The 25,807-nt window shown below is 36.8% G+C and overlaps 1 protein-coding gene and 1 pseudogene across 1 annotated transcript in view; one reads left to right on the forward strand and one right to left on the reverse strand.

Annotated features, from left to right (window-relative positions):
* The window catches only part of LOC136394878 (calcyphosin-2-like), a 125,522-nt gene that overhangs the window by 93,623 nt on the left and 6,092 nt on the right, over nucleotides 1-25,807 (reverse strand). Inside the window, exon 3 of the mRNA XM_066368691.1 lies at nucleotides 8,380-8,556. Within this exon, the coding sequence (XP_066224788.1) occupies nucleotides 8,380-8,556 (177 nt within the window). The remainder of the gene's footprint in view (nucleotides 1-8,379; nucleotides 8,557-25,807) is intronic.
* Nucleotides 13,183-14,368, forward strand: LOC136393117 (ras-related GTP-binding protein C pseudogene; annotated as a pseudogene).

Consider the following 25,807-nt stretch of genomic DNA (forward strand, 5'->3'; position numbering starts at 1 on the left):
TTTTGTGGGTCCATACGCTCTTTTTTTTTTTTCTTTTTTCTTTCTTTCTTTTTTTTTTTTTGCCCCTTTATTACTTTTCCCCAATTCAGGCCCTCCATCACAGGCATTGTTTGTTATAATTCACAGTCCACCACAAGATTTTATCAAGAAAGAGGGGAGAGGAGAGGAGAGGAAAAAAGGAGGGGGGGAATAATTTCCTTTTTTTTTTTTTTAATTTTTATTTTATTTTATTTTTCTTTATTTCATTATTAATTTTTTTTAAAAAAAAACAACTCTTTTCGATTTTTTTTTATTTTTTTAAACTTTTTATTCTTTATTAAATCTCATTAATACTATCAAAAAAACCACCCTCAGATGCCATTAAGGAAGAGAAAATCGAATATCATGGATACAAAAGAAAGAGAGGTAACACAGCTAGATGAGGAAAAATCTATGGAGAAAAAATTTAATATATTGGAAACCTTGGAGCTAAATGACAGAGAATTCAAGATAGAAATCCTAAAAATCCTCCGAGATATACAAGAAAACACAGAAAGGCAATTTAGGGAGCTCAGAAAACAACTCAATGAACACAAAGAATATATGTCCAAGGAAATTGAAACTATAAAAACAAATCAAACAGAGATGAAAAACTCAATTCACGAGCTGAAAAACGAAGTAACAAGCTTAGCTAATAGAACAGGTCAGATAGAAGAGAGGATTAGTGAAATAGAAGACAAGCAACTTGAGGCACAACAGAGAGAAGAAGAAAGAGACTCAAAAATTTAAAAAAATGAGATAGCCCTACAAGAATTATCTGACTCCATCAAAAAGAATAACATAAGAATAATAGGTATATCAGAGGGAGAAGAGAGAGAAAATGGAATGGAGAACATACTCAAACAAATAATAGATGAGAACTTCCCAAGCCTGTGGAAAGAACTAAAGCCTCAAGTTCAAGAAGCAAACAGAACTCCAAGTTTTCTTAACCCCAACAAACCTACTCCAAGGCATAGCATAATGAAATTGACACAAACCAACAGCAAAGAAAAAATTCTCAAGGCAGCCAGGGAAAAGAAGAATACAACATATAAAGGAAGGCCCATTAGATTATCATCAGATTTCTCAGCAGAAACTCTACAAGCTAGAAGAGAGTGGACCCCAATATTTAAAGTCCTGAAAGAGAGGAACTTTCAGCCACGAATACTATACCCATCTAAGCTATCCTTCAAATATGAAGGAGAAATAAAAACATTCACAGATACAGAAAAGATGAGGGAATTTATCATCAGAAAACCCCCACTCCAGGAATTACTAAAGGGGGTTCTCCAATCAGATACAAAGAAAAAAAAAAAAAAAACAGAGCCACAAGTAAAAGCTCCAAGAAGAACACAATAAAACCAAATTTAAACTGTGACAACAACAAAAAGAAAGAGGGGGAGAAGATGGAGATTAACAGTAGCAAAGGACGATGGAGTGCAAAAGTACTCACAAAATAGTTCGCTACAATGAACAGGGTAGGGACCCTTTTCATTACTCAAAGGTAACCACCATTGAAAAAACCACCACAGAAGCACATGAGATAAAAAAGATAGCAACAGTGGAAAGATGTATGGAATACAACCAAATAAAAACAAAAGATAGAAAAACAAAAGAGAAGGATCAAACAAGACACAAAACTAACAGAAAGCAAGATATAAAATGGCAATAGGGAACTCACAAGTATCAATAATTACACTAAATGTAAACGGATTAAACTCACCAATAAAAAGGCACAGAGTAGCAGAATGGATTAAAAAAGAAAATCCAACTGTATGCTGCCTACAGGAAACTCATCTAAGTAACAAGGATAAAAACAAATTCAAAGTGAAAGGCTGGAAAACAATACTCCAAGCAAATAACATCCAAAAAATAGCAGGTGTAGCAATACTCATATCGGATAATGCTGACTACAAGACAGGAAAAGTACTCAGAGACAAAAATGGCCATTTCATAATGGCTAAGGGGACACTGAATCAAGAAGACATAACAATTCTTAATATATATGCACCAAACCAAGGAGCACCAAAATATATAAGACAGCTACTTATTGATCTTAAAACAAAAACTGACAAAAATACAATCATACTTGGAGACCTCAATACACCGCTGACGGCTCTAGATCGGTCATCCAAACAGAGAATCAACAAAGACATAGTGGCCTTAAACAAAACACTAGAGCATCTAGATATGATAGACATCTACAGGACATTTCAACCCAAAGTGACTGAGTATACATTTTTCTCCAGTGTACATGGATCATTCTCAAGAATTGACCATATGTTGGGCCACAAAAACAACATCAGCAAATTCAGAAAAATTGAAGTTGTACCAAGCATATTTTCTGATCATAAAGCCTTGAAACTAGAATTCAACTGCAAAAAAGAGGAAAAAATTCCCACAAAAATGTGGAAACTAAACAACATACTTTTAAAAAATGAATGGGTCAAAGAAGAAATAAGTGCAGAGATCAAAAGATATATACAGACTAATGAAAATGACAATACGACATATCAGAATCTATGGGATGCAGCAAAAGCAGTGATAAGAGGGAAGTTCATATCACTTCAGGCATATATGAACAAACAAGAGAGAGCCCAAGTGAACCACTTAACTTCACACCTTAAGGAACTAGAAAAAGAAGAACAAAGACAACCCAAAACCAGCCGAAGAAAGGAGATAATAAAAATCAGAACAGAAATAAATGAATTAGAGAACAGAAAAACTATAGAAAAAATTAATAGATCAAGGAGCTGGTTCTTTGAAAAGATCAACAAAATTGACAAACCCTTGGCAAGACTTACCAAGGAAAAAAGAGAAAGAACTCATATAAACAAAATCCAAAATGAAAGAGGAGAAATCACCACAGACACCGTAGATATACAAAGAATTATTGTAGAATACTATGAAAAACTTTATGCCACTAAATTCAACAACCTAGAAGAAATGGATAAATTCCTAGAACAATACAACCTTCCTACACTGAGTCAAGAAGAAGCAGAAAGCCTAAACAGACCTATCAGTAGAGAAGAAATAGAAAAAACCATTAAAAACCTCCCCAAAAATAAAAGTCCAGGCCCTGACGGCTATACCAGCGAATTTTATCAAACATTCAAAGAAGACTTGGTTCCTATTCTACTCAAAGTCTTCCAAAAAATTGAAGAAGAAGCAATAATTCCAAACACATTTTACGAAGCCAACATAACCCTCATACCAAAACCAGGCAAGGATGGCACAAAAAAAGAAAACTACAGACCAATATCTCTAATGAATACAGATGTTAAAATACTAAACAAAATACTAGCAAATCGAATACAACAACATATTAAAAAAATAATACATCATGATCAAGTGGGATTCATCCCAGAATCTCAAGGATGGTTCAACATACGTAAAACGGTTAATGTAATACACCATATCAACAAAACAAAGAACAAAAACCACATGATCTTATCAATAGACGCAGAAAAGGCTTTCGATAAAATACAACACAATTTTATGTTTAAGACTCTCAACAAAATGGGTATAGAAGGAAAATATCTCAACATGATAAAGGCCATATATGATAAACCATCAGCTAACATCATATTAAATGGCACTAAACTGAAGGCTTTCCCCCTTAAATCAGGAACAAGACAGGGTTGTCCACTCTCTCCACTCTTATTTAATGTGGTACTAGAGGTTCTAGCCAGAGCAATCAGACAAGACAAAGAAATAAAAGGCATCCATATCGGAAAAGAAGAAGTAAAGGTATCACTTTTTGCAGATGATATGATACTATACATCGAAAACCCCAAAGAATCCACAAAAAGACTACTAGAAACAATAAGCCAATACAGTAAGGTCGCAGGATACAAAATTAACATACAGAAGTCAATAGCCTTTCTATATGCCAACAATGAAACAACTGAGAAGGAACTCAAAAGAATAATCCCCTTCACGATTGCAACAACAAAAAAAAAATACTTAGGAATAAACATAACAAAGAATGTAAAGGACTTATATAATGAAAACTATAAACCATTGTTAAGGGAAATCGAAAAAGATATAATGAGATGGAAGAATATACCTTGTTCTTGGCTAGGAAGAATAAATATAATCAAGATGGCTATATTACCCAAAGCAATATACAAATTTAATGCAATTCCCATCAAACTTCCAATGACGTTTTTTAAAGAAATAGAGCAAAAAATCATCAGATTTATATGGAACTATAAAAAACCCCGAATAGCCAAAGCAATCCTAAAGAAAAAGAATGAAGCTGGGGGCATTTCAATACCTGACTTCAAACTCTATTATAGGGCCACGACAATCAAAACAGCATGGTATTGGCAGAAAAATAGACACTCAGACCAATGGAACAGAATAGAAAGTCCAGAAATAAAACCACATATATATAGTCAAATAATTTTTGATAAAGGGGCCAACAACACACAATGGAGAAAAGAAAGCCTCTTCAATAAATGGTGCTGGGAAAACTGGAAAGCCACATGCAAAAGAATGAAACTGGACTGCAGTCTCTCCCCCTGTACAAAAATTAACTCAAAATGGATCAAAGATCTAAACATAAGACCTGAAACAATTAAGTACATAGAAGAAGACATAGGTACTCAACTCAGGGACCTGGGTTTTAAAGAGCATTTTATGAATTTGACTCCAATGGCAAGAGAAGTGAAGGCAAAAATTAATGAATGGGACTACATCAGACTAAGAAGTTTTTGCTCAGCAAGAGAAACTGATAACAAAATAAACAGAAAGCCAACTAAATGGGAAATGATTTTTTCAAACGACAGCTCAGATAAGGGCCTAATATCCAAAATATACAAAGAACTCATAAAACTCAACAACAAACAAACAAACAATCCAATAAAAAAATGGGAAGAGGATATGAATAGACACTTCTCCCAGGAAGAAATACAAATGGCCAACAGATATATGAAAAGATGCTCATCTTCTTTAGCTATTAAAGAAATGCAAATCAAAACGGCAATGAGATACCACCTCACACCTGTTCGATTAGCTGTTATTAGCAAGTCAGGTAACAGCAAATGTTGGAGAGGCTGTGGAGAAAAAGGAACCCTCATACACTGTTGGTGGGAATGTAAAGTAGTACAACCATTATGGAAGAAAGTATGGTGGTTCCTCAAAAAACTGAAAATAGAACTACCTTATGACCCAGCAATCCCTCTACTGGGTATATATCCCAATAACTCAGAAACATTGATACGTAAAGACACATGCAGCCCCATGTTTATTGCAGCATTGTTCACAGTGGCCAGGACATGGAAACAACCAAAAAGCCCATCAATAGATGACTGGATAAAGAAGATGTGGCACATATACACTATGGAATACTACTCAGCCATAAGAAATGATGACATCGGAACATTTACAGCAAAATGGTGGGATCTTGATAACATGATGCGAAGCGAAAAACAGGAACTGTATTATTCCATACGTAGGTGGGACATAATAGTGAAACTAAGAGACATTTATAAGAGTGTGGTGGTTATGGGGGGGAGGGGGGAATGGGAGAGGGATAGGGGGTGGGGAGGGGCACAAAGAAAACAAGATAGAAGGTGACAGAGGACAATCTGACTTTGGGTGGTGGGTATGCAACATAATTGAACGACAAGATAACCTGGACTTGTTATCTTTGAATATATGTATCCTGATTTATTGATGTCACCCCATTAAAAAAATAAAATTATTAAAAAATAAAAATAAATAAATAAATAAACAGTAGTAACTATTATAACAATTATCGTTCATTTAAGTTTTTGTAAAGTTAATAAATGTGGGCATGTCCACTCCTTTATAAAATTAAATTTAGAGGAAAAATACTAAAACATGGGATGCATCCGTTGAGGTAAAAAGCCCTTGGGGTCCTAAAAAGATGAACACTAAATTTTTCTGTGAATATAAGATGTGCTTAACAACAACAAAAGTGTTCCAGTAGGATAGCAACTGACAAAAAAAATTTTTTTTTTTTGTATTTTTCTGTAGCTGGAAACGGGGAGAGAAAGTCAGACAGACTCCCGCATGCGCCCGACCGGGATCCACCGGGCACGCCCACCAGGGAGCGACACTCTGCCCACCAGGGGGTGATGCTCTGCCCCTCCCAGGCATCGCTCTGTCGCGACCAGAGCCACTCTAGCGCCTGGGGCAGAGGCCAAGGAGCCATCCCCAGCACCCGGACCATCTTTGCTCCAATGGAGCCTCGCTGAGGGAGGGGAAGAGAGAGACAGAGAGGAAGGAAAGGGGGAGGGGTGGAGAAGCAGATGGGCGCTTCTCCTGTGTGCCCTGGCCGGGAATCGAACCCGGGACTTCTGCACGCCAGGCCGACGCTCTACCACTGTGCCAACCGGCCAGGGCCTCAAAATTTAATAGAGGTCAAGAGTTTCCCTTAGAGTTTGTTCCTACTTTAGATCTTTCCTGAAAAGTCTATCTTCATACCTATTCTGTCTTCAGGACCTTGGATTGCTACATGAAATTTTATTATATTTACTTATGACTTGTTGCCGGCCCTTACTGCTATAAGTTCCATGAGGGCAGGAACCTTGCACTATCCCTGGTGCCAGAGCAGGACCACACACAGTGAGCACCCAATGAACATTTATTCAATGAACCAATAATGAATATTGTTGAAGTAGTAACTATTGGAAATTAATTTATGAGGATATTATATACTTTTATTTATTTATCTGCTAATATGTTTGTCAGATTTTCTTTCAAACATAAAAATAGCATTTTGTTTTGTTTCTGGTTGTTTTTAAACTTTACAAAAGGAAAACAGTGACATTTCCACTAGGTATCTCAAATTTAACCTCCTCAAACCTGCCTTCCCTGTGGTCCCCACCCTTTTAATCACTCAAGCCAAAAGCCTTAGCATCGTTCTTCCCCTTCCTTTTCTCTCAAGGCTACAACTAATCCATTAGCAAATATTCTCAGAGTTACTTTCAAAATCTACCCGGAAACTGGCTTTTCATTAGATGGGAAAAAACTGAAATTTCCCTGCCAACTTAGACACTAGATTATTATATTTGTGTGCATTGTTTGGATCTGGGAATTTTGTTTTAAGATAAGGAGACCTAAAAATCCCATAACTCTCGTTCATTATGCTTTCAGCTAACCACTGTGATTTAGTTCTAGATAATTCCTACATGGATTAGAGAAATTAGTTGATATGCCACATATACTTATAAATTAATTTTTTGTAAGTATTATTCGTTTTTATTGATTTTAATTTATTGTGTGTATATAGATTCTAGTGTTGTCCCGAATGCATCGTCCCTCCCCCATATTCCCCTCAACATCTCCCTTGTCCCCTTCCCATAGCACCCTCCCCCCTTCCCTTCAGGTGTATCCCATCCTGTCACCCCCTTTCCCTCTGTCCTCTTTTCCTCTGGTCCCTTTGATCTCTCCTCTGTCTCAATTCCGTTCCTCAGTTCACATTGTTCATTGGATTTTTCAAATGATTGAGGTCATATGATATTTTTCATTTTCTGCCTGGCTTATTTCACTTAACATAATAGTTTCCATGTCTATCCATGTTGTCGCAAAAGGTAAGATTTCCTTCTTTTTCTTGGCCCCATAGTATTCCATTGTATATATGTATCACAGCTTTTTAATCCACTCATCCATTGACGGACACTTGGGCTGTTTCCAGATCTTCGCCATTGTGAAAATGCTACCATAAACATGAGGGTGCATTTCTCCTTTGAAACATTATCTATAGAAAAATGCTAAGCAACTACAACCATCAAACTTCCCTGAAAATACATTTTTCTTACAAAATGTTAATTGAATTAAGAATTTGTATACAACTGTTCTCTTTATGGCTAGTTGTATCATAAACTGTGTTTCCAAACATTTCTTTCCAAAATTCAAGATTAACCTCATTTGTATGCTTCTGGAAAGCCATTAAGTGTGTTATGTTTACTTTGCGCTTATTGAATTTACACCTAATTAATATTAAATGAAAACATAACAATTTCAGCAATTCATGATGTTAAAAAAATCTCCTAAAATGAGGAAGACAATCATGGAGGAATGATAGTTTTAGAATAAAACAAGGTCACTATAAAGTTTGAAACCACTTTTATACCTTAATATTTCGACTGGAAGACAAACAGAGTTCAAGAGAGCGACATCAGAAACAGCCATACTGTATGATATTGTCTTATTTCCAACCCTTTAGGGTTATTGTGAGGAAAAAACTAACTAAGTAAAATACTTAAAATGGTCCTGGGCACACTTATTATCATTAACAGCAAGACATATCAGACAAAAAGATGTTTCGATAATACATATATTCCTTTTTAAAATTTCATTATAATTTCATAAAGCCTCATACACTACCTTGTCATCTATCTCATTTTTTGGAGACAGTTGATGCATGAGATTTGATTTGGTCTTCTCTGCATTTCTCTGACTATACTGTTTATATCCCTCTTTCATTTCAGTTTTGTATTGCTGATATTTTAGTTTATATTTGTCCGCTGGTTCTGGTAAATCTTCAGGTATAATGTCTTGCTCCTAAAACACAAAGAAAACATATGCTATCCATGAGGAAAAATAAAATTATTATTAATTTCTCTTATTAACATTAACAGGTTTATCATTTACCTTAGCAGTTATCCCTAAGAAGCAAATAGTTATATCTGTGTTCCAAACAGAAGTGTTAGTTAAGACATTTAGCTGTACAGCATCGCTGAGCAATCGGAGCAGACAGAACTGCTCAAATGGGCGCTGGCCTTCTATACCAGTAAACCTGTACCTTGTTTCCCAGTGAAAAATCAGCCCTGCGGAGTAACATCAGAAAAATGGCACCGTGAGGGGTGCTCCGGTTATTGCTCCTTGAAATTTCAACAAATTCAACAACTAAAGACAAAGAAAAAAATCTCAGGAGCACCTGAAACACACACACACCAGACAAAACTATGATTGGGTGAAAAGGTGGCTGAATATGTAATCCAATCTGAAGGAAATAAGACTGAGAACAGGGTTTTTCACTTTCCTCACTGATCTGAGGAAGGAGTGCTTTCATCTGAAGCCCAGTGAAGCAGAGGGTCTGAGGCAGAGGGAAGAAGCTGGGTTAGGGTGGACGATCAAGCAGAAGAAAGACCACACTAGCTCTGCCTAAGACCACGGAGGAGGGACACACACAGGCGGCAGGCACTGACAAAGGTTTCCAGTACAGGATGCTCATGGCAGCTGGAACTGGCACCAGCAGCTTTGTGCACACCCGGCTCCACAATCACGGGCAGTGTGGGAGTGGCTATACCTGGTGCCACTGGCATGGGTGTGGGTGTTCACGAGCGTGTCCATGCAGGCTTGAGGGTTTAGTCCGAGATTACCAGCGACAGGCATCTTAGTGGACTGTTGCCAGTGTCTTTGTGCATTCCAAGATCCACCACCAGCATGGGACGTGCACAAAGGCAAGATCCCTGGAGTGTCCAGGCAGGGCACCTCTATGGGCCTGCATTCCTCCCTCTGACAGAGATCACAGGCCCTGTCCGCCTAAGTGGGCCGGTGCAAGCCTCTGTGTACACTGCTGAAGTTCTGGGGGCTGGGCGCGCACATGGTTTGCTGCAGGTTATCAAACAGTGCACAAGGGAGAAGCCTGTGGAGATTAGAACCACAGAGCACTGAGGTGTACTAGACAAACCCGGGGCCCTTAGAAAAGCAGTTGATCTGCAATCTGCTCCCAGCCCACAGCGCACGCTGAGATGTTCTAGACCTGTCTGCCGACCCTTAGAAAGGTGCTAAATCAGCAATCAGCTCCCAGCCCTGCCTGCTCATGCTGGCAGCTCTGGTTAGCACTGCCTTACCCAGAACAGTGCTTTGAGCGATACTGGAGGAAGGTCCTGGTTGCTCTTAGAGCCTCTTGCTCTTCAAGCAGTCGCTGGGGTGGACCTCATAGCTAAGTCCCCAGGCTGCTAGCTCAGGTGGGAGATAGGTGGGGAGAGGCACCGGGAAAACTGAGTCTCCCATTGTCAGAGCCTCCAAGAGAGACAACAGCAAACCTATGCCAAAGAGCCCCACAGGGGCAAAACCTGTAGTACAGCACCACCTGCCGAAAGAAAGAAAGAAGCTACTTCTCAAAACTAGGAAAAAATTACATTTTTATAACTTTTTTGGTTTTTTTTTTCTATTTTAGTAATTGTATCTTGTATCTTCTTTCCTTTTTATTCTTTTTCCTTTTGAACTTCATTATCCATAGTTGTTACATTTTTCATTCTTGTTATTTTAAGGGTTTCATTTCAAAACCTTTATCATTTTTTTTCCTTTTTCTTTTTCCCTCACTTGATCCTCATTTATCAACAAATTGTTATATTTTGGATTCATATTTTTCTTTGTGGCATTTTGCATGTTTTTTATTTCATCTTTTATCTCTTTTGTCATCTTTCCTCAGTTCCCGCTCCTTGTTCTCTGCAATTTTGGTTCTACTTATCATTATAGAATTTTCATTTTTTCACTGTATCTTTTCAATTTTTATTTTATTTTTCAATTATCTCTTATTAGTGTTATTAATAATATCACTCTCAAATGCCATTAACAAAAAAGAAATCCAATATCATGGATACAAAAGACAGAGATGTAGCTCAGATAGACGATGAAAAATCTCTAGAAAAAAATTTCAATTGCTCGGAAACCTTGGAGTTAAATGACAGAGAATTATAAATTGAAGTCCTAAAAATACTCAGAGAAATACAAGAAAGCATGGAAAAGCAATTTAGAGAGCTCAAAAAATAATTCAATGAACAAAATGAATACTTTACCAAGGAAATTGAAACTATAAAAAGGAACTAAACAGAGATGAAAAACTCAATACACAAATTTAAAAATGAGGTAACAAGCTTAGCTAGTAGAACAGGCCAGACAGAGGAGAGAATTAGTGACATAGAAGACAGGGAACTAGAGATACTACAGAGAGAAGAGGAGAGAGACTCAAAAGTTTTTTTTAAAAAATGAGAGTCCTACAGGAATTGTCTGACTCCATTAGAAAGACCAACATAAGAATAATGGGTATATCGGAAGGAGAAGAGAGAGAAAATGGAATGGAGAACATATTCAAACAAATAATTGATGAGAACTTAAGAATTAGAGCCTCGAATCCAAGAAGCAAACAGAAAACCAACTTACCATAACCCAAACAGACCTACTCCAAGGTATATCATAATAAAATTATCACAAAGCAATGAAAAAAATAAAATCCTCAAGGCAGCAAGGGAAAAGAAGAATACAACATATAAAGGAAGACCCACTAGACTATCATCAGATTTCTCAGCAGAAACTTTACAAGTCAGAAGAGAGTGGACCCCAATATTTAAAGTATTGAAAGAGAGGAACTTCCAGCCAAGAATTCTAGATCCATCAAAGCTATCCTTCAATATGAAGGGGAAATAAAAACATTCACAGATATAGAAAAGATAAGGGAATTTATCCCCAGAAAACCCTCATTTCTGGAAACAATAAAGGGGCTATCCAACCAGATACAAAGAACAAAACAAAAAAAAAATCACAAGTAAAAACTCCAACAAGCTCACAATAAAAACAAGATTAATCTGTGACAACAAAAACAAAAAAGGGAAGAGGACAAAGATTAACAGTAGCAAAGGATGATGGAGTGCAGAAGCACACATGAGATAATGTACTACAATGAATATGATATAAATCCCTTTTATTACCTAATGGTAACCACCCCTGAAAAAACCATTACATAAACACATGGCTTACAAAAAGAAGAAACAGAGAAAAGAAGTATGGAATAGAACCAAACAAAAACAAATGACAGAAAAACAAAAAAGAAGAACCAAACAAGATACAGAGCTATCAGAAATCAATATATAAAATGGTAATAGGACACCCTCAAGTGTCAGTAATTACATTAAGTGTAAATGGCTTAAACTCACCAATAAAAAGACACAGAGTAGCAAAGTGGATAAAAAAAAAATCCAACAGTATGCTGCCTTCAAGAAACACATCTAATCTACAAGGATAAAAACAAATTCAAAGTGAAAGATTAGAAAACAATTCTCCAAGAAAATAATATCCAAAGAAAAGCCAGTGTAGCTACACTCATATTACCATAGCTGACTACAAGACAACAAAGGTAATCAGAGACAAAGATGGTAATTTCATAATGATAAAACGGACATTGAATCAAGAAGATATAACATTTCTTAATATATATGCACCAAACCAAGGAGCACCAAAGTATATAAGACATGTACTAACTGATCTAAAAATAAAAACTGACAAAAATACAATCATACTTGGAGACCTCAATACACTGCTGATGGCACTAGATCGTTCATGTAAACAGAAAATCAATAAAGAAATATGGCCTTAAATGAAACATGAGAACAATTGGATATGATACACATCTACAGGACAAATGCCATACATTTCTCTACAGTGTACATGGAACATTCTCAAGAATTGACCATATGTTGGGCCACAAAACTATCATCAACAAATTCAGAAAGACTGAAATAATACCAAGTATATTCTCTGACCACAAAGCTTTGAAACTAGAATTCAACTGTAAAAAAGTAAACAAACACACAAAAATGTGGAAATTTAACAATATATCAATACTTCCAAAAAATGAGTGAGTCAAAGAAGAAATAAAAGCAGAGATCAGAAGATATATACAGACAAATGAAAATGACAACACAACATATTAGAACCTCTGGGATACAGCAAAAGCAGTAATAAGAGGGAAGTTCATATCACTACAGGCTTATATGAATAGACAAGAGAGAGCCCAAGTAAACAACTTAACATCACATCTTAGGGAACTAGAAAAAGAAAAACAAATGCAACCCAAAACCAGAAGAAGAAAGGAAATAATAAAAATCAGAGTAGAAATAAGTGAAAAGGCAAACAGGAAAACCATAGAAAAATCAATAAAACAAGGAGCTGGTTCTTTAAAAAGAGCAACAAAATTGACAGAGCCTTGGCAAGACTCACTAAGGAAAAAAGAGAAAGGACTCATATAAACAAAATCCAAAATGAAAGAGGAGAAATCACTACGGATATCATAGTTATACAAAGAATTATCATAGAATACTATGAAAAACTGGGGAGGCAGCGGCCTGGCTTGGCCTGGCCGGGCCTGGCCTGTCAGGGCGTGGGTGGTGCGGCTCTAGCACCATGTCCCTACAGTACGGGCGGAGGAGGCGCCCCTCGCCCCGCAGTTACCACCGGGCGGATTCGTTCCCAAAGGACTTAGGCTACGCGTGGAGGAGGAGGAAGAGGAGGCGGGCGTTGGGGTTGGGGTGGGGCGGTGGAGGCTGTGGCCCAGGGGGGTGCTGACAGTTCCAAGCTGAGGATTCTGCTCATAGGCCTTAGGCGCAGTGGCAAGTCTTCCATCCAGAAGGTGGTATTTCATAAAATGTCACCCAAAGAGACCCTCTTTGTGGAAAGTACCAACAAGATTTAAAAAGATGACATTTCCAATAGCTCCTTTGTGAATTTCCAAATATGGGATTTTCCTGGGCAAATGGACTTTTTGACCCCACTTTTGACTAGAGATGATGTTCAGGGTAACGGGAGCGTTGATATATGTCATTGATGCGCAGGATGACTACATGGAGGCTTTAACAAGACTTCACATTACTGTTTCTAAAGCCTACAAAGTTAACCCAGACATGAATTTTGAGGTTTTTATTCACAAAGTTGATGGTCTGTCTGATGATCACAAAATAGAAACACAGAGGGACATTCATCAAAGGGCCAATGATGACCTTGCAGATGCTGGGCTAGAAAAACTACACCTTAGCTTTTATTTGACTAGTATCTATGACCATTCAATATTTGAAGCCTTTAGTAAGGTCGTACAGAAACTCATTCCACAACTGCCAACCTTGGAAAACCTACTAAATATTTTTATATCAAATTCAGGTATTGAAAAAGCTTTTCTCTTCGATGTGGTCAGCAAAATCTACATTGCAACAGACAGTTCTCCTGTGGACATGCAATCTTATGAACTTTGCTGTGACATGATTGATGTTGTAATTGATGTGTCTTGTATATATGGGTTAAAGGAAGATGGCAGTGGAAGTGCTATGACAAAGAGTCTATGGCAATTATCAAGCTGAATAATACAACTGTCCTTTATTTAAAGGAGGTGACTAAATTTTTGGCACTTGTCTGCATTCTTAGGGAAGAAAGTTTTGAATGAAAAGGTTTAATAGACTACAACTTCCACTGTTTCCGAAAAGCTATTCATGAAGTTTTTGGAGTTGATGGGACTTCGCACAGGGGCTGTGGTCACCAGCCCAGTGCCCCCAGCCTGAAAGCACTGGCACACAACGGCACACCGTGAAATGCCATCTAGCCTGAATTCCAGTGGTTGGGGCTCTGTGCTGGCTTTTACTCTTCACTCCTGGGTCAGATGCCACGTGCTACAGGACATGGGAGTTGCCACTTGTGGGAATCTGGTGCCTGTCCCACTAGTTATGAGGGGTAGAGTTTCTCATTTGGATGAAAACCCTTCAACCAGTGGTCTACAAGTGAAGTTACTATTTCTTCTTTTTTAAAATGGCAAAAAAGAATTTTAGAGACCATAGAACTCAAGTGTGTGTTTCTCCTCTCCGGGGTTCTACTTTAAGTAGTTGGGATATTTTGGACCTGGAGGTAACAAACACCATGTACCCATCCTTTCCAGGGACTGTTGCCACCATTTACCAGTCAAAAATAATAGAACTGAGTTTTTATATGCTTCACTTAGGTTTTCATTTGAGTAGTTTCTAAAAATGCTGCCTTGCTTAAGTTCTAACACTGCCTCTCAAATTTCAATTTTGGACATTGTGTACCTAAGACCTTCTAAATGCATTTGCTTGCTAATTCCAAAGACTCGTGGTCTGACTGCAGCAAAGGACATTCTTATATTTGTAACTGAAGAAATGAAAAAATTTTATGTTGCATCAGGTCAAGGGCAAAGTTCAACAGTGGAAGTATGGAGGAAAAAAATTTTAAAACAAGAAAATTTTGCTCCTGTGTTTTGGGTACAAGATATCTGGGTTCTTTCTCCTGCATAAAATAAATGATCATGAGCAATGTAGCAAAGGGAATTAAAAAAATTTATTTTTCCCACAATCTCCTCTTGGGGAAGGTTCGTTATGTCATTGAAATACTGAACTTATTTTTCTTTAAACTTGATACCAGCAGCTACATATCTTTTATTCTTAGTGATCTAAATTCTTTAAGTATGGCTGTTTTGTTGATCATGAATGACCCGAAGGCACGGGTGGACTGTCCCCTGGGAGTGAGAGAGAGCACATGGCGCCACACATGTGCCGTTCAACGTACTTCCTCTCCAGTATTCTGACACCAAGTGTCACTGTGGTACTTCCTTCCCTAGCATATTAATTCATAATTGTTTCTTTTTGTTGTTGGTTGATACCCTTTCTGTTGACTTAAACTTGCACATTATTTTTACTCCACAAACCTAGTAGTCATGTATTCCAAAGTCACTGGACCACTTGAGTACATAAGTGCCACTGTTTAATGAAATACGTGTATGCAGGTCTGTAAATCTAACAGTGTGACTTGGAGTGCTGCTTGCAGATGACTGACTGCTGCATATTTACATGGACCATGGTAATATTCAAAAGAAAAATGCTTTTATATTTATAGATTATTTCATTGAACATATAAAATGGGTATCAATAAATGTATTTACTCCAAAAAAAAAACCCAAAAAGCTATATGCCACCTAATTTAACAATCTAGAAGAAATGGATAAATTCCTAGAACAAAAAATATTTCTAAACTGAGTCACAAAGAAGTAGATAGCCTAAACAGACCCATTAGAAGGGAGGAAACAGAAACAACTAACAAAAATCTCCCAAAAAATAAAAGTCCAGGGCCAAACGGCTATACTAGTGAATTTTATCAAGCATTCAAAGAAGATTTGGTTCCTATTCTACTCAAACTCTTCCAAAATATTGAAGAAGCAATACTTCCAAACACATTTTATGAGGCCAACATAACCCTCATATTGAAACTTGGCAAGGACAACACAAAAAAAGAAAACTATAGACCAACATTTCTAATGAATACAGATGCTAAAATCCTAAACAAAATACTAGCAAATAAAATACAACAACACATTAAAAAAATAATTCATCATGATCAAGTGGGATTCATCTCAGAATCACAAGGATGGTTCAACGTAAGTAAAACAGTTAACGTAATACACCATGTCAACAAAACAAAGAACAAAAACCATATGATCCTGTCAATAGATGCAGAAAAGGTATTAGATAAAATACATCATTTTATGTTTAAAACACTCAACAAAATGGGTATAGAAGGAAAATATCTCAACATAACAAAGGCCATTTATGACAAACCATCAGCTAACATCATATTAAATGGCAAAAAACTGAAAACCTTTCCTCTAAAATCAGGAACAAGAGAAGGCTGCCCACTCTCTCCACTCTGATTCAACATAGTGCTGGAAGTTCTAGCCAGAGCAATCAGACAAGAGAAAGCAATAAAAGGCATTCATATTGGGAAAGAAGTAAAGTTTCACTTTTTTAAGTTTATTGTCTTTACATAGATTCTGGTGTCTCCCCGAATGCACCCCCACCCCCATATTCACTTTTTGCAGATGATATAATCCTGTACATCGAAAACCGCAAAGACTCCACAAAAAGACTATTAGAAACAACAAATAAATACAGAAAGGTCGCAGGATACAAAATTAATATACAGAAGTCTATTGCCTTTGTATATGCCAACAATGAAACTTCAGAAAATGATCTTTAAAAATAAATCCCTTTTACAGTTGCAACAACAACAAAAATATACCTAGGAATAAACGTAACAAAGAATGTAAAGTACCTATATAATGAAAACTACAAAGCATTGTTAAGGGAAATCGAAAAAAGATACAATGAAATGGAAAAATATTTCTTGTTCTTGGATAGGAAGAATAAATATAGTTAAAATGACCATATTACCCAAAGCAATATACAAATTTAATGCAATTTCCATCAAAATCCAATGTCATTTTTTAAAGAAATGGAACAAAAAATCATCAGGTTTATATGGAACTCTAAAAACCCCCGAAGAGCCAAAGTAATCCTAATGAAAAAGAACAAAGCTGGGGGCATTACAATACTTGACTTCAAATTATATTATAGAATCACAATAATCAAAACAGCATGGTATTGGCAGAAAAAATAAGCATTCATCTAAATGTGTTTCTAGGTCCTCTTTCCATAGGTCTCCCCCTGGGCCTCTGCCCCCTAATCACACCTGTCCTCGTTCTGCTCTTCCAATCCACTTTGGTCCCTTATCTCTAGGCTTTTCATCCCACTAATGTCCATTCTTAAATTCTTATTTCTTTCCTTTGGCTAAATCTTACCTTTCTTTATATAATAAAAATGAATAATTATACTAAATTTTTAATAGTCCTGGGGAGATAAAAGGGCTATTTTCTTCTCCCATATATTCTATACGTTCCCAATTTTTCATAATAAAAACATTTTTTTTTGTGACTTAAGAACACATTTCATTTTAAAAACAAATGAACTATATGGCCTAACCTGTGGCGGTGCAGTGGGTAAAGCATCGACCTAGAACACTGAGATCACCAGTTCGAAACCCTGAGCTTGCCTGGCCAAGACACATATGGGAGTTGATGCTTCTTCTGCAGCACCTCTCCCCTTCTCTCTCTCTCTCTCTCTCTCTCTCTCTCTCACTCTTCCTTCTCTAATATAAATTTTAAAAATAAAAATAAATAAGTAAATGAACTACAATGAGTTTTCATCTTAAAATATAATTTTTTCTACTATAATGTATTTTATCACTATTATCTACTATCTCAAATTTTTTCCTAAAAATAATAGTTTTGCCTGATCTCTGTAATATGTGTAGTATGTTTGAATAAATGAAGGTTTTTCTCATCCCTTTCATTTGCATGACCACTGGAATATACATATTTCATTAAATGTCTTTCTGAGTCATTCTATTTGTCACAGCTCGGAGGGAATATCTGGACATAACCAGGTTTTAGATGTGCTGATCTTCATTACTGCATTGGCTTTATACAGTGCATTCTAGATAGCATGGGGAACAATTCACCTTTGGATATTTCCATTTTATCAAATGAAATGAGATAACAATACTGTGATAAATAGAAATCTTTTTACCCCTATTGTTCTTGTGTAATTTCCTTGATGCAACATCCATTCTTCAACCTCTTTTCTTAAGACACAGCATCTTTCAGTGAAGACCTTTTTTCCATGTAATTGATAGAACAAGCAGTGCCATCTATTTTGGTCAGCCAGATGCTTCACTACATAATAGGGACTAGGCATTTCGTCCCACTGGTAATGTCAATAGGTAAAAAATTAAAGCACGCTAATATGTAAACATTATTTCAACTTAATGCTCTTACTTTATTTCAGGACTTGAGTACTGTAAACATCTGTTAAACCATCATAGTTCATGTTCCTACAATTGTATTCTCAGTGGGCAGTTGACAAAGTATCACTGTTCTCCAAGTTATAATTTTCTAGCATTTTGGATTAATGTTAGTCTAATAAGCTTCTTATAATAATAATAAAAATCACAAACTATATATAGGTCTTTAATTTCTTTTTCCCAATGATATCCAGAAGAACCTCAAAGTCAGAGGCGACAGGCACTAAGACAAGGAGCTGGCTGTGGGACACCTCTTTGGAATTCTCCTTCCTACAGAATTTGCTCACAGGATACAATCAGCATGATCAGCTTTCTAAATTAAGTAGAGAATCAAAAGAGAAGACAGTTACAAATTAGATGTGTTGGTGTGATAGAGAAAAGCAAAATAAACTTTTTACCACCCAGAGGTCTTCAAAGGACACAAAGAAAAAAGAAGAGAGAAAGGTCACTGTAGATTAACTGAAACACACAGAAGTCTTGTCTCCAGGAAAAGCTCCTCTCTTAGACCTTGAGAGTGTTCCTAGTTTTCCCATCTGCTTCTGCTCATCCACCTTGAAGGGAATCCTATCTTTCTGCATGATCCTGACTATGCATAGAACATTGTAATCAACCCCCTCCATCTTTCAAAGGAAAAGATATTTGAAGAAAATCAATAGTATAAAGAAGAAGGGGAAAAACTAGAAAAAGATAAAGGGACCAGAGTTAATACCAGAAGTGAAATATAACTTTAAAAACTACCTAACTAGCATCTTCAGAACAATACATGAAGAACATTGTATCCATCCATTCAATGAGAGAACACTGATATAAAAAAGGAGAAATCAGAGACTAAAAGATTGGCTATTACAAACACATTGCCAAAAGGGAAAAGTCAACATATTGGGTTGAATAGTATCACCCCAAAATTGATGTCAACCTTAAGCTTCAGAATATGACCTTATTTTGAACTAGTGTCTTTGCAGAGATAACAGCTAAATTAAGATGTAGTTATACTAGATTATTATGGGCTATATAATTAGTCGTGGGATTAGGCCAGTTTACACCAGTTCAGCAGAACCAATACCTAATTTTTTTGTTGAATTAAGTGAACCAGTTGTTAAAATGACACTTATAATCAGGGTTCGCTGTAAGATGGGTGCCTGGGCAGCTGCCCAATGTGGAAATCACAAATTTACATTCCTTACTTTTTTTTAATGTTCATTTGTGCAACAGCATATTCTAAACACCCATACTAATGTCCATTCTGTCCATAGGTGAAAAAAATTGCAAGTGAGGATGTCAATCAAGAAGCAATATAAAAATATCTTAAATAACAGTTTTATTGTTTTTTGTCAGGTATTATTTAATATTTATTCATTAATATTTTTAAACTCATAACATAATCTAGTTTTTTGTACCTCTTTTATTGTTCTTATTTAAATATTAAATGCATGAAATAATAAACTACCTTTCGGTATATCTTTTTTTATACTTAAAATGGTCATCAAAGCAGAGAACCAGTTGTTAAATTATTTGGATTCCACCACTAGCTATAATCCAACCCCTGGTGTCTTTATGAGAAAAGGAAATTGAGACACAAACACACACAGGGAAGACTGGTATATGAAAACAGAGAGAGAAATGGGGTGATGCATCTATAAGCCAAGGAATACCAAGAATTGCCAACAACCACCAGAAGCCAGGGACAGCCATGAAGCAGATTCTCTCTCAGAACACCGAGAAGAAACCTAACTTGCTGACACTTAGATATGAGACTTACAGCCTCGAGGACTGGAAGAGAGTCAGTTTCTGTTGTTTCAAAACATCCAGTGTATGGCAGTTTGCTATAGCAGCTCTGGGAAACTAATATAGTCAGTTAACTGCTACAACACTGTGCCTACCTAGTGCTATGAAAACTAAGAGAAGAAAACTACCGCTTTTGAGAAAACATAAAAGGTGTCAAGTAAGACTTGATAGTTATATAGAATATAGAAACATGATTGACTCAACCTGTTAAATCCAGCAAGGGAGGTGTGTTCCTGGCTGTGACAACAGTGTATGCAAATGTACAATTATGTGAACACTTCATTCATATTCAGGAATGGCAAAACACATGGTCTGACTTCAGCAGTACTTTTACTAGTGGAGTTATGAGAAGTATTAATAGGAATATAAGTGGGGGACAGATTTTGAGGACTTAGCCTGAGGAAAGTAACTTAATATGTAAAAGCAAAGGAAAGAGATAAAGATTTCAAGGAAGACAATGACATGGTACATTTTTGCCTTGGATCTGAAGTCACAATTTTCTTTCCAGTTTGACTCCAGTGATGCTTGTTTTCATTTTTTATTTCCTTCTTCACTACTTTGCTCTTTCCTAGACTTTTATCTAAAGGAAATATATATTTATTTAAAGCAATTTTCTAAGGAGTGTTTAGAGCCATAGAATCTTCTTAATATTTTTTAATCTCCAGTCAATTTAAAATTCTAGTTTTGGAGTCTACATGAACTATGCTACATTGAATAGTTAATTCCATTTCACAGAAATTATACAAAATTTAATATTTTCTAGTGCAAAAATGGACATTTCTTATAGAGAAGACTTCTTATTCCTCACCACCATTTTATGGCAGTAAGTTAACAAAAAATTTAAGAGGCATACTTTGCATCTAATTTCACAATCATAAAATCAATGAAATTGCATTCATAAGCCAGCAATCAGTACTGAAATATAAAAAAAAAATCAGAAAACATAATACAAAATATTATAGTACTAAATCCTATGAATAGTACTAAATCATATTATTTACTAATATGAATTAGTAAATAATTACTAATAAACCAGATTATCAAATTATTCAACCACTGAATCTTGAATTAGAAAAAGTTAGAAAGATTTTCCTGCCCTGGCCGGTTGGCTCAGCGGTAGAGCGTCGGCCTAGCGTGCGGAGGACCCGGGTTCGATTCCCGGCCAGGGCACATAGGAGAAGCGCCCATTTGCTTCTCCACCCCTCCGCCGCGCTTTCCTCTCTGTCTCTCTCTTCCTCTCCCGCAGCCGAGGCTCCATTGGTGCAAAGATGGCCCGGGCGCTGGGGATGGCTCTGTGGCCTCTGCCCCAGGCACTGGAGTGACTCTGGTCGCAACATGGCGACGCCCAGGATGGGCAGAGCATCGCCCCCTGGTGGGCAGAGCGTCGCCCCCTGGTGGGCGTGCCGGGTGGATCCCGGTCGGGCGCATGCGGGAGTCTGTCTGACTGTCTCTCCCTGTTTCCAGCTTCAGAAAAAAAAAAAGAAAGATTTTCCTGTCCCATTCTGCAAACACAAACGAAAAGAACATTCTTGACTTCTCTTTCTGCTTCATTCACTTTAATCAATCAATAATTCCACTTTAACTATGTAATTATGTCCATTTTATTTTATTCTTCTGGTCACCATCTTAATTCAGATCACCAGAATCTCTACTGTGTAAAAATTAATAAAAGGGAAACTTCACTAAAATGGAGAAGTAAGGCCAAAGGGGAAAGCTCTCTCACTCTCTATCAATCACAGGAGAAACCGTCAATTACACCACGAGAGAGAAGTCAGCCCTCAACAGGAAAGAAACATCAATTATAAGTCCCAATGGGAAAAATATACATTGCATATTCCACAAGAAATCAAGTACCCCAGCAATTCAGCCAATGAGAAGCCATCATCTCCCTGCACTTCATTTTTCTCTCCCAATTTCCTCCTTTTACTCCATAAAATTACCTTCCTCTCTTTTTTTTTTTTTTTCCTCTCCTTTTTATGTTGAACTTACCCATGGCTTTTGCTAGAGCTTGCTTTTCCTGAATTGCAATTCTTTGCTGTCCTGAGCAAACCCATTTTTTGCTGGTAAAAGGACTGGTTTTTATTTTTAACGTCAATACATGCTAAACTGTAGCCCTCCTGACAAACTTGTACCCATTCTTCCTAGTCCAATCTCTTTTTTCAGTCAAAAAAGAAAAGAATCAGAATGATATTCCTAATTACAGATCTGCATGACATTGTTCTGTGTAAAATCCTTCAGAAGCTTCCATCACCACCAGAAAAAACCTTTCAATTCAATCTTAGTGTCTGTCTCCACAGCATGGCTCCTCATCCCCCATCCCTTACCCTGTGTTGCAGTTGTACTGAACTACTCACAGTATCTGGTGCAAGCCATGCCTTCTTTCCATTTAGGACTTTGTTTAAGCTCTTTCCTCAGTCTCAAAAGCCTGGCTATTTCTTCTTCATCTTCTGGTACCAGCAATGACATATTTCTCCCAGGAAGTTTTTTCCAAACTTGGAAAGACGAGGTTAACCTCCAAAGCACCCTGCTCTTACTTCTACTGGAGATCTTATGACGTTACACTATTGTTTCCCTTTTATTCTTCCTATTCTTCTCTTCCTGGAGGCCACAAACTTCTTAATGGCAAGAGAGATGCCTTGACCTTGCCACTTGCAAAATGCCTGGTATATAATACACATATTAGACATTGTTCTAATTAAGCACTATTTACTAATGAGGGATAGAATTAATTCTAAAAATTTCCTGACAGTTATCCTGTATTCACATGAAAAAAATCTCAGGGACAGACAGACAACTTATTCCTTTCATGAACCCTCTAAATGCCAGAAAGCTTCCTGAAGGTAGCCTATTACAACTGCACCATCCTCCAAAATGACTAATGCTTGCCTGAAAGGATGATGATGATGATGATGATGATGATGATGATGATGATGATGGTATAAGTGACATTATCAAAGTAGGCACTATGCTGGATTCTTCACATGAACATGCTCCGTCCACCCTCATAACAATTCTTTGAATCCGATACTGGTAATACCTCTTTAGTTCAGATGAAAAGAAGGAGGTTTAGAGAAGCAACTTGGTGAAAGTTATACAGCAGGCAAGTGGTGGGATCAGAATTAAAACTCGGCCCACTGAGTCCAGCCTTGAACATTACTCTGCTTCTACCTCATACCAACTGTCAAGCAGTCAACCAGTCTCTAACTCTTTTATCCTAAAACTACTTGTAGTTTAAAAAAAATAATAATAAATAAATTTACAAATAACAACTGAGTTAACTTTTTTTTAAACTTTTCCAAGTTCATCTGTCCAGGGAACTCTTTTAAGAGTCAATGCCTATTCACATCCTCAAGAATTGCAGATCTACAAAATCCACTTTGGGAAATAACAGTATAAACATGGTTATTCTCCTAATTTGTTGTTAAATTCTATTTGCTTTTGGAGCAGCCACACTGCAATACTAGCATGTCCTGGGCCAGTAGCCAACTACACCCCCAAAGATGTTCACCCGACCTGAATCCTAATCAAATGCTACTGAATTAGAATCTCTGATGTGAGACCTGGGCATTGAAATTTTCAGCCATCATATTATGCTATTCCTAGGCACATCTAAGTTTCAGTACCAGTATTGTCTTTATATGCCAAGTTGCAGTTTCAATCCCAGGTCAGGACACACACAAGAATCTACCAGTGAATGCATAAATAGATGGAACAATAAATCAAGGTCTGCCTGTCTGTCTCTCTCCATTTCCCTTCCTGTCTCTCTCTCTCAAATCAATAAATTTTAAAATTAAATAAAAAAGGACCACTGTTTTTGAACAAACTGAAATAATAGTGTTCAGCCCTGCTCTGGACTGAGCATTTTACATCCCACTGGGAAATCTCATTTATAAACCCAGAGGTTCTTTCAGTTTCAATCATTCTTACTCCTCAAGTTTGTTCTCCTACCTTTTGGCACTTCTAGTACTCCCTATTACATGGCAAGGTATTCTCTGTCAATCCTCAACGTTTGCACACTACTCGTTTGACCTTCCCCTTGATTTTGGGAAAAGACGTAATTAAATTTTTGGAAGTTAACTAAAATGTCATCTCCTCCGGATAAGGGAGTAAGTTCCTCCCTAGTCTGTCTTGCCACATTATACCAATATCTCTATTATAGTGTTTCATGCATTCTGTTATAACTATGGATGTACATATGGGATCCACCTTGCAACCCCCGTCTGGGGCCAATGTTTGAATCAACCAAGCTCTCCTTAGAGCTCAGGCTGATACTTGGACCAACCCCTACCGGGCCACTGGCTGAGAGAGGGAAAGAGAGAGTGAAGGAGGAAAGAGGAGGAAGAGAAGCAGATGGTTGTTTCTCAAGTGTGCCCTGACCAGGGATCAAACCCCAGACATCTGCATGCCAGGCTGACACTCTATCCACTGAGCCAACCGGCCAGGGCCATAAACTTTTTTGGAGGAAAATTTTTTAATTTCACTAGAATTTTGGTTAATGTTACCTTGTGGCATTTTTAAGTTTAATAGACAATGTATTTGGAAAATGTTTTATAATAAATTCAGTGCTGAGTTTATTGAGAGCAAAGGACTATATCTTCTCCATGCATTCCCAGTACCTTGCAGAGTTTCTGACCTAGAGTGACTGCATATTCAATACTCATTGAATAAATGGGTTCTAAAAATTTTAATAATTGACAATATTTTATGAGCAAGATATATTTGGCCACTGATTCTTTTAACTGGGGCAATGTTTACAAAACAAGAATTAATATTTTCATTTTTAATCTTAATTTTTTTACTCAATTGTACTTACTTTATTATATTTTTAATTAAATGTTATATATATTTAAAACTGTCAAATAGTTATTTAAGTCATTTCCCTCCTTTCTCTGTGGAGTTTAAGAAAGAGGGAAAGAATAGCCTATAAAAAGTAAATTAAATATGTGCAATTCTAAATCCAATTCTAGATACTAAAAATTTTTTTTTATTCATTTTTAGAGAGGAGAGAGAGAGGGAGAGAGAGAAACAGAGAGAGAGAAGGGGGGAGGAGCTGGAAGCATCAACTCCCATATGTGCCTTGACCAGGCAAGCCCAGGGTTTCGAACCGGCGACCTCAGCATTTCCAGGTAGACGCTTTATCCACTGCACCACCACAGGTCAGCAGATATTAAAATTTAATTTCAGTAATTTTAAGGACTAAACTTGTGAAAATAAAACATTTTAAATGCTAATAAAGTGAATGTTTTCATGATTAAAAATAATGGATTACTATCATAGTAAATGTATAATTCAGGATGATCTGCATATAACAGTACACTAGAAAAGGTCTAGAAAACTTGTGTGAAATAATCTAGACACACACCAAAAAAAAAAAAAAAAAAAGATATTAAATGTGATTCCATGGAAGTTTTTCATTTGTTTTTTATTTCTAAAATGTCTTTTGAAAATAAAAAAATGGTCTCTCAGATAATCAAAGTTCATATTGCCAAGGAAAGAACCACATTCTAAAACACAACTTAATCCAATCAGCTTCCACATCCTCCAAAAATCAGAG

Source organism: Saccopteryx leptura, chromosome 2 (genome assembly GCF_036850995.1).
Source record: "Saccopteryx leptura isolate mSacLep1 chromosome 2, mSacLep1_pri_phased_curated, whole genome shotgun sequence".
In the NCBI taxonomy this organism is placed as follows: Eukaryota; Metazoa; Chordata; class Mammalia; order Chiroptera; family Emballonuridae; genus Saccopteryx; species Saccopteryx leptura.